Below are 13,220 nucleotides of genomic sequence, written 5' to 3' on the forward strand. Positions count from 1 at the left end.
GTTAAAAATCAAAACGATTGCTGCACACGGTCCACATACCTCAATCGCGCGCCTTCCTCTGCGTTGAGCTTGAGCACTAGTAAGTTGTCGAAGCACAACTCTCGAGTTATACAAAGGACTGCAATTTCATTAACACCAAATGTTAAGCTAATATCATCGTATTAAGCTCATTACTAATTAACCAAGACAAACCTGCTCGAATCCTTCACTATAGCTTCAAAAATCACCTCATCCGCCTACAAGAAGTTAAAGACAACTAATTTAAACTAGTACTACAAAAAAGGAAATTCAAAACAAAACCAACAGCCATATGTGCTTCATATACCCGGCCAGCTAGTCCAACGCTGACACGATCAAGAACCATAAAATCCGACATCTCGAACCTCGTCACATGCCCCGGTTCTTCTTCACCGGGAGAAGCCGTTTTAGAAACCGAATCATTCCCTTGTGATTCCTTGGACGAAACGGATTTACTTACGGATGAACATCGCACTCCATGTAAATTTCTTCTGAGGGAACAAGCTGGCTTCCGATTAAACCGCAAACACCTGGGCCTAATCAGTGTAGTCGACAAATTGACATTGAATTGACAAACTTCAACGCTTTCTAAACAAGGATTCAAAGAGAATCCATACAGTGCCATCGATCAACCTCTAAAAAAAACAAAGAAACAAGCCAAGAATCAGGAAATTGAAGATCCGGCAGATCGATGGAATCATTAATCGGTTTTCAATTATTGAATTGATCCACTAGAATATTCAAGGCTTACCAGAGATATAAAGGGGAAGGGGCGCGTGAAGGTTGCGTGAGAGAGTACGCCGAAAACGTTGAGCCATGAGTTCTGCTGACGTCGCCATCCGCAAGACACTGCAAATATCTACGCCTGCCTTGCTGTCTTTGTACTCCCTTTTTGGGATTTTCTTCATCCGGTTATTATGTAGGTAAAATACATAATAGGCCACTAAACTATGTAAACATGATCTTTTGGATAAGTAGCATTTCAAATGTTATAGGATAGTCATTAGTATTTATCAAACCATACAAAATGATCTTTAAACTTATCTAAATATTATAAAAAATTATTTATATTATTACAAGGATTGTTTTTGTAATCATATAGGAAGTTTAATGATTATTTTGTAATATTTGAAAGATCACTTATCAGAAAAGACCGTTTTTATATAGTTCAATGTTCTCTAGTATATTTTACCCTAAATTATTGGGTAAAGTACATAAATGGTCATCTGACTATATGATTTTTATTTTATTAAGTCCCCTAAATATTAAAAGTTACAAATTAGTCACTTAACTATTCATTATATTTCAAACTCATCATTTTCTGCTAAAAATTTGACAACAGTATGTGTTGTACGTTAACCTACTAACTTAGATATGATAAAATCTGATCTTATAATCTCAAACGACTATCATATATCAGTCATCATGTTAACGTCCAACTCAGATGACTATTAAATTTTTAATGAAAAATGAAAAGTTTGGAATATAATGAATAACCAAGTGAACATTTTGTAACTTTTAATAGTCAATAGACTCAACAAAGTAACTTCCTATAGTTAAGGGACCATGTTGTAACTTTTAATAATAGTTAAGGACTCAATAAAATAGTATCTTTTAATCAGGGGACCGTTTGTATACTTTACCCTAAATTATTTTACATTATTCCGGTTGATCAACTTGCTGCTCGCCACGCCATCCTTTTCAATTCCCTCCTCCGCTTGTAATTGGTTGACATATTTCTCTTATCCAATACTCTCCGGCATGATTTTGGCTTTTGTTTCGACTTTGTTAATTGTGCTTCGGTCTCCTTATTTTTTGATCTTTGAAATTTAGTCCATATATTTTCGAAAATCAGATATTCGTTCTCTTGACTTGACTACTTTAAAGATTAATTATAGATGATGAACGTTGATTGTTAACAGATATACATACACGAATGTTCCAAGAGCAACTGGGAAATCCTAATCATTTTATTAACCATCAAATTTATCGTAAAAAGAAAAGAAAAGAAAAGAAATGGGAGGGAAGATGCATTTTCATTTCTTCTTTTTCTGGGGAAAAAAATACAAATCAGGGTGTATAGATCGACTATGAGATTCCACCTCTTGAATAGGGCAACTGGGTCGGTCACCTTCCTTGCAGAGAAGCAATGGCTATGCTGTGTGTGTATAATTCCTAATTCATGAATTGCCGACAATTTGGAGCTTTACATAAGCACGGGACTTTGAACTCCTCTGGCTCATCGGGATCGAACAAGTAATCGTACCTGGCAACCGGTCATCAAAACAGAGCATTACGAAATTTGACCAATAATCAATAACGGAGAGCAAGAGAGATGGAGAGACAGAGAGTGATAGGTACGTTAGCTCATCTCCGGCAGAGACGTTAGTCTTGGCAATAAGAACAATCCGACTCTCATCATCCGCGACGCTCATAATCCTAGCATAACAGTTGGGCATGCACTGCATGAGACAGAGACCAAAAAACATCAATTACAAGAGATATTCAACCCTGTTAGTCCCATCATAATTTCTCTCGTCAACAAGATGCTTGCTTACCGAATGATTGATTAGGCGCGCTATGTTCCCTTTGTCGGTGGCGTCCACCACGACTTCTTCACTGATCTTGAACAGCTGCAAACATAATATGTTGCTACCACATTTCAGTCTAGACTCAAGAATATCATATATGCAAAAAGCTAAACAAACGAAGTGGCGCTTTCAAATGCTTCAAAATACAATGACTTCAACAATTCTGCTCAATCTAAAGACTGGCAAATTTACGAAATAAATCACTTACATAGCAGTCTTTTCCTTCTTGTCGGTAGCGTGCTTCTCTTAGATCAGCAATACTTCCCCTCACTTGTTCCCCACGGTATTCAAGGACCTGAAGACAAACAAAAGCTTCTCACTCCATGTAAAAACTTATTCAAGTTGTCGGCGAATCAGAAAAGGTTGATATTCCAATCATTCATAAACACAAAGTTTGCAATATGTCACTGCCCTAAACCAAGTTTGTCCAACATCCCTGTTCAATGGAAATCCGAGAAAATAGTATTCTAACCCTATAGAACTTAAACAAGAAAATACCATATCTCCTTCTTGAATGTTTTTTCGGGCAAAGAGGCCCCACCCATGGATTCCAGATCTACCGAAGCAAACTCGATCATGTTCAGTTCTCTGCATTTGTTATGTACATACATATTGTTTAGCAAAACTGATCAGAAAATTAAGTTCTCAAAAGGGGAAAGGGATTGGAAATTTGCCTGCAAGTGCTGGAGTCGTTCTTTGAAAGATGAAAAATCTGTAGGCTCCTCTACTATCTGTTAGATTGAACAAAATCAATCATGGATGCAAATAAAGGATTGCTTTCTTTTGGAATTCAAATTCAGAGGACAAAAAACGTAAGCAAACTCAGAGATTGTAGAAAGGAGAGAAATTTACTCTGAATGCATTCAAACTCTGTATAGTGCTTAAAGAATGATGGCAAGGTCTTATTAACCGGTGGGGCATGGCTTCATCTTCAGTTCTCTAGGTAAAGAAAGAATATTAATGAGAATAAAATAATTTGGAGAGACAGGGTTGAATCGTTTTCTCGTGATTCAGAAAAGAAAAGATAAAGCAACATGAAGGAAAAGAATTGACAAAAGGACGCCAAATCCGACGCTTTTCTTTCTTTCCCCTTCCCCTTTCCCTTTACATTAGAAAAAGAATGCAACTTTAAAGTTTTAACCCATAAACCACTAGATTTTCAGCTCAGCTCACTGGGGAAAGGAAAAGGAGCCAAGAAACATCTGGCAAAAACTTGTACCAGGAACGATTTTAAGCATACAAATACCCTGACAGACTATGTACAAACATTTCAGACTTTCATGTAAGCTTACCTTTCTATTATTGTTTGATCTTTTGAAGACCCGGCACCTAGCAGCAGAAAATGGCTCAACCTCGGTAGTTTCCACAGTTGGAGCCTCTTCAATTTTCAGCCTGCTTGATGAAATTAGCCTTGACCCACTTTTCTTCTTCTTTTGACCAAGGCTTTTGGCAGAGAAGACCCCTAGAGGGGTCTGTATGATTAAAACAGTATCTGGATTTGGTGCGCTGTACGAGGTTGAAATAGGAATCAAAACAACAAACAAAGATTAGCACATATGATATCGCTCAGAAAGAAAAATACGACAGATATAATTAAAGCATACCGATGATAAGCACAATATGACACCATTTTTGTCATTTGTCTACCATTTTTCTCCAAGCAATGCAACTGCAATTTAAACAGAACAGATAAATAAATTTAGTAGTAACAAGAGATCAACTGGATGATCTTTGACAAGTAAAATCCAAAGTAAATCAAAATTAGTATACTAATTAGGCAGAGCATTTGACATGCCTACATACAGAACTCGCATAATAGTTCAGAAGATTTCCAAGTCTCTCTTGCGGTTTATTAGTTTTTCCCCACCAATGTTATAACATTCTAAATTCTAACGTGATTGGATGTAATAAACTAAAAACCTTCATTACCGTAGGGTACACTGCCTATCACTTTCCTATGCACAACTGCACTCTTCAAAACCGTGAGTCATGCTTCACTCTCATTCAGGTACAGAGTTGATTAAGTATCAATTTCTAAAATTTACTATCTATTCATATTAATCCAATTAAATTAAATGATGTCATATTATTCAAAGGAAATTGAAGGTAGATTCCAAAGAGGGAGAATCTTATGTTGATTAAGTGTATAACGGGTGATGCAAGTATGAGGTAGAAAGATTAGCTAAAAGTAAATTACCTCCATGCGGTAACCAGCCCTTGAAGCACACATAGCATGGTAATACGTTGAACAATTACAACACTGTGTGCAAGAACCATGAATTTGCTTGCAAATAACACAAATCTGCGGTTTATGTAAACAAGCCACAGTTATAAGCATATATATATAACCAATAGGAACTAGCTATAAATCCGTCTTCAGGCCCAAAACACAAAACAGAACCACAATTAGCACAATTACAAATAAAAGTTTGGATATTTTAGCAGAAATATTATCCCAAAGATAACAGTAGGAACTAGTCATTTTATACCAAGAAAATCCTATAATGTTCAAAGGAACCACTTCTCAGATAAGCATGCATGCATTAATTTATGTAAATCATTGTTACTTCTACTAAATTTATAAAAGGAGCTGGCATCTACAATTGCAAAAAATATCTCATAAAAGAGCATGCTACTAATACTATTGACTCAATTGGTTAAACTTAAATCTCTGTGCCAAAAGGAAAACTCCAAGTTCCAGTCCAGTGACTATTTAATCGAGCATCAACTATAATTTCTCCAAGACAAGAAATACTTGAGTTTCCCACAATGCAGCAGCCATTGTCCACAGCAAGATTTGTTAAATGATGTGCAGATGAGTGGCCTCAGACACTCAAAACAACATGAATCCAGCATTACTTAGAATCTTAGTTTAAGGAAATGATATCATAAAACTTTCATGATTACAAGGACTGGAGAGCTCTTCACAATTGAGTGATGACTAAAAGAGCAATTCTACCTTCACAAAGGAATTTGATGGTATACTCAAGATTCCAAGAGCAGGTTCCATCTTTTCATCACTTGCAAAAGATACTTCAGGTTGAAACCAAGCACAAGTAACATGAACCCACAATGTCTCAACATCAGTTGGCTTCAAAGCACCTCCTGAAGTGGGGGGAAACCATGTAAGTTACTATAAAAAAATAAACTAAATTGAATAATTACAGATGTGGAAACTAACTTCCAGATTGCAAATATACCGCCCATAGTAAGATAATCAAAGAACAAGCTTTAACCAAACAAAGAAGAAATAGAGATGATTAACTAACTATACCTTGGACGGGACAAAGGCAACATTCTCGTGTAATTTCAGGTGTTTCACAAGCTTTACAAACCCACGAAGTGAAATCCTTAACATTTCTTGCTCCATAACATTCTTGATGCACAGCAATTTGACATCTGATTAAAAAATGACCAACATCATAAAAATATGATTTGCTCTAGTATAATAACCAACAAGATCATGCATTTCCTATCAAGCTTGCTCTTAACTCTTGAATCAAATGACATTCATTGCCAAAAAGAATGGACAATAAAGAACTAGTGCAGACCTCACAAGGCCATACAAAAAGAGATATAAAAGTGGTAAAAAAGATCCTTATACACTTAAAACTTAATTAAAAGTGGTAAAAAAGATCCTTGTACACTTAAAACTTAATTACTTTAAAGATCAATATTATTCGAAAACCAGAAGTTGACTTTAAAAGTATAAGTTAATAAGAAAACCTAAACTCAATGCTTTTATACAACAGTGGATGAAAGTGCATCCAATGATGGATCCGTAAAAAATCTAGTCTTACATAAAAGAAAGGGTAAACTACGCATTTAGTACCTAAACTATCAATCTCGGTATGTTTTAATACCTAAACTTTCAATTTTTTCAAAACCATACCTAATGTTTAGTTTTCATTTCATTTTAGTACCCACCGTTAAAAACTTAACACGTTTAATACCTAAACTATCAGTTTTGGCCCGTTTTAGCACCTAAACTTTCAATTTTTTTCAAAACTTAACGTTAAATTTTGAACGAGGTACTAAAATGAAACAAAAATTAAAGTTTTTAACGGTAGGATGCTAAAATGAAAACAAAAAGTAAACTTTAGGCATGGTTTTGAAATTTTTGAAAGTTGAGGTACTAAAACGGACCAAAACTGATAGTTTAGGTACTAAACACATAATTTACCCTAAAAGAAAATACTGCAAAAATTACCTATTGCATATAATAATTTTATTGTAGTCCCAATCTTCGACCCATCTACATACAGCACAGCGTTCAGTTGTCCACTTCACATGAACTGGTTCATATCTTTCTGTCACAACAAATGTGATAATTAGCATAACCCAAAGGTGATGGAGAAAAAGGAAAAAAAAAAAAAGAAAAGCACAATCATGAAATTGCTAATCTGATGCCTAGAAGAATACCCTGCAAAAAAGCAAGCAACTTTTGCTTTCTCTCTCTTATCGGTGGTCGTTTAGGAGGTTTGGTAGAGGTCGTTGCATTTGCATGGAACTCTGCTAACTGAAGCATCTGCAAGGTTAGACGTGCACCAAGTGGAAAAAAAAATCCTTAGAAGCAAAACGATGCCAAAACAGTTAATGAAAGCAAGTAATGATGTATCTTCTGAGAAGTCGACTCCTTTACTAATATAAAGAGTGGGAAGACAGATACAAGGGTTTAAGAACTTGGTTAACATACTCCCCCTCTACTCTAAAGTTCAACTTAAAGTCAACCGAAGATGTGAAACACTACAATAGAATAAAATGTCATATTCAACATGTTTTTTTTAACAGAATATCTTTTACATTCAAAGGTGCAAACTATGACCAGAGATAGGAAATATAGATCTGAAAAGAAAAAGGTCCAAAAGTTGTACAAACCCATTGTTCTAATGGCAGCAAGGAACCTTTCACCTTCACGCTAATCCTCCAATTCCGTTCTCTGGAACCAGTGTGTCTTTCCCACTCGCTAAGCGCTTGCTTCTCAGACCCACAGGACCCGCACTTGCAAACAACTCTGGAATAGACGATGTCACAATGAATAGATTCCCAGTCAAAATACAGAAAGCTAATTTTTTTCCCAGATGGAAATAGTTATGCCACTCAAAATATAAATCACTGAAGGCACTTTAAGATTATTTGTCTGTTAGAGAAAATTAAACTTTTTTTTAATAGATTTAGATAAATCCCAGCAAGAAGACTGTAACGTTGCTTGCTTAGCAGATTTAAATTTTACATGAAGTAGCCTCAAATTTTCTGGAATGGAAAAATAAATCTTTACCAATATATATGCTTACTGGACAATGTGGAAAACAGACAAAGAAGTCAAACTACACTGAAGAAGTGAAGATATTTTAAGAGGTATCAAGTGGAAAAGCGAAAAAAAAGAAACTTATTCACAAATAAAAAAATTCCTTACAAGTGGAGGCTTGGGTAATATAAGCCTTCAACACCACAGCAGAGAACAGTAACCTTCTTAGGCAAAACTAGTTCACTGGTGTTAGTTTTTGATCTGCACAAAAGGTTTTACAAGCATTAGAAACACTGAAGTGAAGAATAAAGAATCAGCCAGAATAATTTTGTAAAACAAAGTAAATCACAATATACACATTGACAGACAAAAATATCAATTTCAGAATAGAACAGACTTAGTTTTAGGCCGCCACTTCTCTGAATCAGATAATTCAAAGTTAAACTTTGCCTTGCACGTAGGACAGTAATAGTCAGTGGCCCCCAGAGCCTGGAGAAGCAAATAGGATTTGATCAGGGAAATCCAAAATTTGAATCATTGGCTCCATTTAGAAGGTCAGAAAAAATAATGAATTGAGACGGACAACATGACACGGACCTTAAAATGATGTCTGGGAATTTTGTCACACTCTGCATGCACCCAAACTTTACAACCGTCACATCGCACCTGACTCCGCAAAATAATGAAGCAATAAATTAGTAAAAAAAAGCTGCACCTTAGCAGAAAGATAACAAAACAAAGCCAGAGCTTCTAGGTCGTCTCACCCAACTTCCACTATCTGAATGATTCCAAATCTTCTTACAGATGCCACAACAGTGTTTTGATTTAGTTAACTGCAATAAAAAAAAAAAAGCAAGCGGTTATGAAAAGTAACAAAAGCATAAAACATTGGAATCATAATTTAAGATACAGAAAAGACATTGCAACAGACCCTAGCACATGTTTTACACAAAAATTGGCCTTCAGAAGCAGATGCTTTCATTTTCTTTCCCATTTTAAATGGGAGGTTCATGCCACAGCCTTCACAAGGTCTTGTGTCCTTATATTTCCCAAAGAAGCCCTGCAAATATATTTAAATCGAGAACATTAACCTTTGTGTTCCAATTGTTTTAGATAAGCATATAAAACAGATATGGAAAATGCTCTCTTACACAATCCGGGCAAAACATAAAGCTCAAAATCTCTCTAATGCATCGAAGGCTCAAATTTTTTCTAATCCCCCATCCCTCCCTCCCCGGTAAAAGAAAGAGAACTCGGGTTACAGTAAAGATAAGACAGATTTCACAAGGACAAAAAGTAAAATCACCCATGTCCCTGCTAGTGGATGGGATTCAAAATGTGGGGGTTGGAAAAGACTTGAAAATTCAATAAACATGTATCCAAAGAAACAATATGTTGAATTCTACATCAACTTGCCTGATTAGGAAGGTGATAATCGTGATCCTGGATTGGACCAGGAGCCTCCTGAACCCATCTAAGAACAGATTCTTCATAAGATGAATTTCCAGCTGCGATGTTAATATCCTGTATCAACTTCTCTGTAAAACCCTGTTCTGCTAGAAAAGCCTCTTCCATTGCCAACTGGAAATCGCTAGGCTTGCACCTATGCAATTCTGGTTGCTCGTGGAACCTATTCATAAAGAACACTACCTAAGCAACATTTCCGAATGAAAGTTCATTTAGCTGTTGAACAAAACAAACAACACACCTGTCTAGAAAGTCCATGAAGGGGAAAATCATGCCCCGCCGAACCCAGGCATAATCCTGTCCATAATCATTCAAAATAACATAATTAATGACGAAATTATAATTTACATCGTACAACAAACAAGTTCACAAACATAAACTCAATAAAGAAAGTATCCATACCCTTTGGCCCTCATTCCCAGAATGTCCAAAGAACATTACACAGGCTGCGTCAGGTATACAAGACCTCAAAACCAGCTCAGGTGCTTGCGTCATTGGATCGATAACAATAGCCGGCCAAAATGGCTCCCTCTTCCCTGGCCTTGCCCACACTATATCCCCTGCATAAAAATCCTCCGGCCCATACAACCCATCTTTCCTCCCACCATTCTCAAGTGAAGCCTTCTTCACTGTTGTTAAATCAACAGTGTCAATCCCATTGACATCCTTCTCATTCTCCTTGACGAATTGCTCACGTATTAACGAGGTTCGGAAACTCAAGTACTTCCTATTATTAAAAGTCTTACCATACCCTGCTTCTCCTTCATCTTCCCCACACAATGTAGTATATTTTTTCCCTTTATAACCATTCTTCTCTTCACTTCGCCAATTTTTCATGTTCTGCTTACAATTATTAGGTTTCTTAAAACTAGATTTATCCTTTTTGCATTCAAAGTCATAATCCTCATCGTCATCACCATCATCTAAACTACAATCGGGCAAGCTAGTTTTACTTTCTTTCTTCCAGTTCTCAATTACAGAATCATTGAATCGCGAAGGAAGTACCTGAACTCGTCCTCTGGAGGTCCTCACAAGTGGTGGCCGAGAAATCTCCACAGTACGGTTCTTGGCATTGGATGAATCTAAGCCCTTGGATTTGGATTCAACTTCATCAGGGGAGCATGAGACATCGGCGCACCATGAAGCCGAGAAACCTTTATCAGCCTCAGAGGCAATGATACGATGGAGGCCGAACGAAATTATGCCGGCGGCGACCTCCCCGAGAAGAGCCAGAGGATAATAGTCATTGATTTTCCGTTTCTTGCGAGTTCTACCCAAGTAATCTTCATCTTCACCTACTGAATCACCGAGTTTGCACCGTTTCAGACTCGGCATTTGCGATTTGAGGTTGCGCTTGATTATCATATCTGCTCTAATCAATCAATCCCTCCTAATCGACATAAAGAGGGGGGAAACTTCAAATCAACGTCGATCTTAAAGTGGAAACCCAATTCCCAAAACACCCATAAACCCTAATTGCAAACCCAGTTCCCCACCCAAAAAAAAAGAAATTGGACCAGCACCTATACTCTCTCTCCGGGTTTTCCTTCTTTGATACAAAGAGATGAATCGAAGAGAGACCGATGACAAATCGGAGAAGAAGAAGAAGAAGAGAAAAATTGGGTGGGGTGGATTGAATGTAATGGAACAGAGATTCGTTCCAGATTGAGCTTTCTCACTCAAACTATTTCAGAGTATATAAAAGGAACGATAAGACAACACCATTGAATTAAATTTCCCAAAACATTATTTAAAAAAAATGGGTCAAACACCCAAAACCAGAAAACTTCCTACAAATTCCTGAATTACAAACGTAATCAAAGCTTTATTCTTTTTCATTGACGACGACAGTGCCGAGATTGAAAGACTTTCTGGGAATTTCGTTGTTTTGAGAGATGAAAGAGAGAGGGAAGGAAGGAAAAGAAGAGGGTCGGCGTTATATAACTTGCGAAAGCAAAGGCCGAAAGGAAAGAGACAGAGAGAGAAAGAAAGAGCAGTAATATTTGTGTTATTGTATTTGCGTACAATGTGGAAGTGGGGGATTACATAACTTGTGCCGCGGGCCTTTGCTTTGCTTATAATGTTTGGTAGGTTCGATTTTCTTCTTCCTTCCGATTCCTATTACTCACTCACCAATCTGGTTATGGCCATCACAACAAGAACCATCAAAAAGTTCAAAGCTTTCTCTCTTTTTTTCCTTTGATTTTCTCAGCACAGAGGGATGATGATTCCAAGAAACTTGGAAACTATTTTTAGATTGGGTTTTTAGTAGTGTCAAATTTGTAGTTCTAGACTTCCACCAAGCCTGAAATTGGTTATATATATATATATATATTGATGCAATGGAATTGGGTCTGTGATAAATTGTGACACCATATGAACTCCAGGATTTTGTTTGGAATGGTAATTTGATGCCATGGGATTCATTCAATCGTTCGAATCATGCGTGGAAATTTTGTTTAGTTTGATCATAGACGAGTAGATAACTCTTAGATGATGTCCATGACTTGTCTGCAAATGAAACGAAGGCATCCCGGTCCGGTGACTTTTGGTCGGAACTTAATGTTACCTTGGCCGATGCTCCATGGTCGGGTGTTTTATTCTTTGTTCTTGAATTTTAGCCCGTATTCTTGGAATGAATGGTATATGGGCTGTTTTTTTCTCGTCTCTTTCCCAATCTTTTTTACCAGATTTCGAAGAACATGACAGCCAACAAACAAGTTATTCAGAAATCATCAATGTCGTGTAAGAATAACACGTTGTTTAACAAGAAACTTGGGCGGCAAAATGAAATGGATACTGTTACCAGTTCGAGTCGAAAGAGGAAAAAGAGGAGACGAACAGTGGTTCACTTTTTTATAGGGTCCTTACGATGCCTTACAAAAGCTTGTTAAAGTACTTAAACATGCAAGGATCTAAGATATTTAGGGCTTTCCTTTTTTGGTGTACATAATTTGGACTTGTTTGTCAATCAATTTTAAATTACTTGCCTAAAGTAGAAAGACTTTATGTTTATGTAGAGGCATCCATGACCCAAAGGCAGAGACATATCCCTAGTTTATAACACAAAAGCCTGTTCAAGAAATGACCCAGACTCCTTTCTGGTTGGTTTTTCATCCATTTTCATGTCCAAACTTGACCTAACAAAAGCTATTGTGTGATTTCTTACAGGATGACAAAGTTTAAGATTTCAGTTTCTTAGAATATTCAGATCAAAGCTTATGTTCTGTCTGCAAAACCCTTTCCATGGCTACTAGTCACTGGGCATGGGCATGGGCAGGTTACTCTCTTTGCCTCTTTGGGCCTCAACACCAAACAGGGACTATAATAGTAGAAACCCAAACTTTTGATCAAAAGCATCAACAATAGTGTACTTTTTTAGTTGTAGATTTAACCTTCAAACTTTTTTAATTGTATTAATATTTCTTTTGATCGATCACAATTAATCATGTTAATATGATAATCCACACATCTACAAATCAAGCGATCTCAGTGATTAAAGGGATTATTGTTCCTATAAGTTTTGGATTCAAGCACCGAGGATTGTAGGGCTTTTAAGTATTATTAAATGATCGAGAGTAACATATACCGTCACTTGAAATCACCCTAGATTAATAAAAATGGTAAATATACAAATGGTCCTCTGACTATAGGATACTATTTTATTAAGTTCTTCCATTATTAAAAGTTACAAAATAGTCGCTCGTCTATTCATTATTTAAAAATCGTTCTTTTTATTAAAATCGATGGTCGTCTAACTATATGTTAACATGATGACTGAAATATGATAATTATTTTAAGATTTTAAGATCATATTTTATCATATCACAATCAACAGGTAAATGTCCAGCTCAAATACTATCAATTTTTTAACGGAAAATGATTAGCTTTGAACG

The 13,220-nt window shown here is 36.4% G+C and overlaps 2 protein-coding genes across 4 annotated transcripts in view; both read right to left on the minus strand.

Moving 5' to 3' along the window:
• LOC120186787 (probable plastid-lipid-associated protein 14, chloroplastic) overlaps positions 1-13,220 on the minus strand; it is a 30,694-nt gene that overhangs the window by 3,513 nt on the left and 13,961 nt on the right. The window contains exons 3-5 of one of the 2 annotated variants that reach the window (XM_039190638.1): positions 326-659; positions 193-236; positions 40-118 (exon numbers count right to left, since the gene is read on the minus strand). In XM_039190638.1, the coding sequence (XP_039046569.1) occupies positions 40-118; positions 193-236; positions 326-643 (441 nt within the window). In that variant the 5' untranslated portion in view covers positions 644-659. Of the gene's footprint in view, positions 1-39; positions 119-192; positions 237-325; positions 690-13,220 lie in introns of those variants that run through there. The other variant, XM_039190639.1, reaches the window with a different exon arrangement.
• LOC120186786 (histone-lysine N-methyltransferase ATX5-like) lies at positions 1,965-11,336 on the minus strand. 2 transcript variants are annotated; one of them, XM_039190636.1, is made up of 23 exons: positions 9,727-11,336; positions 9,566-9,621; positions 9,274-9,487; positions 8,789-8,917; positions 8,622-8,690; positions 8,455-8,523; positions 8,255-8,346; positions 8,026-8,118; positions 7,488-7,623; positions 7,032-7,137; positions 6,820-6,919; positions 5,884-6,008; positions 5,569-5,714; positions 4,807-4,911; positions 4,214-4,278; positions 3,902-4,115; positions 3,462-3,548; positions 3,284-3,340; positions 3,108-3,197; positions 2,818-2,904; positions 2,577-2,651; positions 2,380-2,480; positions 1,965-2,284 (listed from the first exon to the last, which is right to left on the minus strand). In XM_039190636.1, exons 1-23 carry the CDS (start codon positions 10,687-10,689, stop codon positions 2,194-2,196), a joined length of 3,270 nt encoding a protein of 1,089 aa, XP_039046567.1. In that variant the 5' UTR covers positions 10,690-11,336; the 3' UTR covers positions 1,965-2,193. The 2 variants fall into 2 exon arrangements, with proteins under 2 accessions (XP_039046567.1, XP_039046568.1); XM_039190637.1 differs by lacking the exon at positions 8,789-8,917.

This window comes from Hibiscus syriacus, unplaced genomic scaffold (assembly GCF_006381635.1).
Source record: "Hibiscus syriacus cultivar Baekdansim isolate YM2019G1 unplaced genomic scaffold, ASM638163v2 tig00113719_pilon, whole genome shotgun sequence".
Classification (NCBI taxonomy): domain Eukaryota; kingdom Viridiplantae; phylum Streptophyta; class Magnoliopsida; order Malvales; family Malvaceae; genus Hibiscus; species Hibiscus syriacus.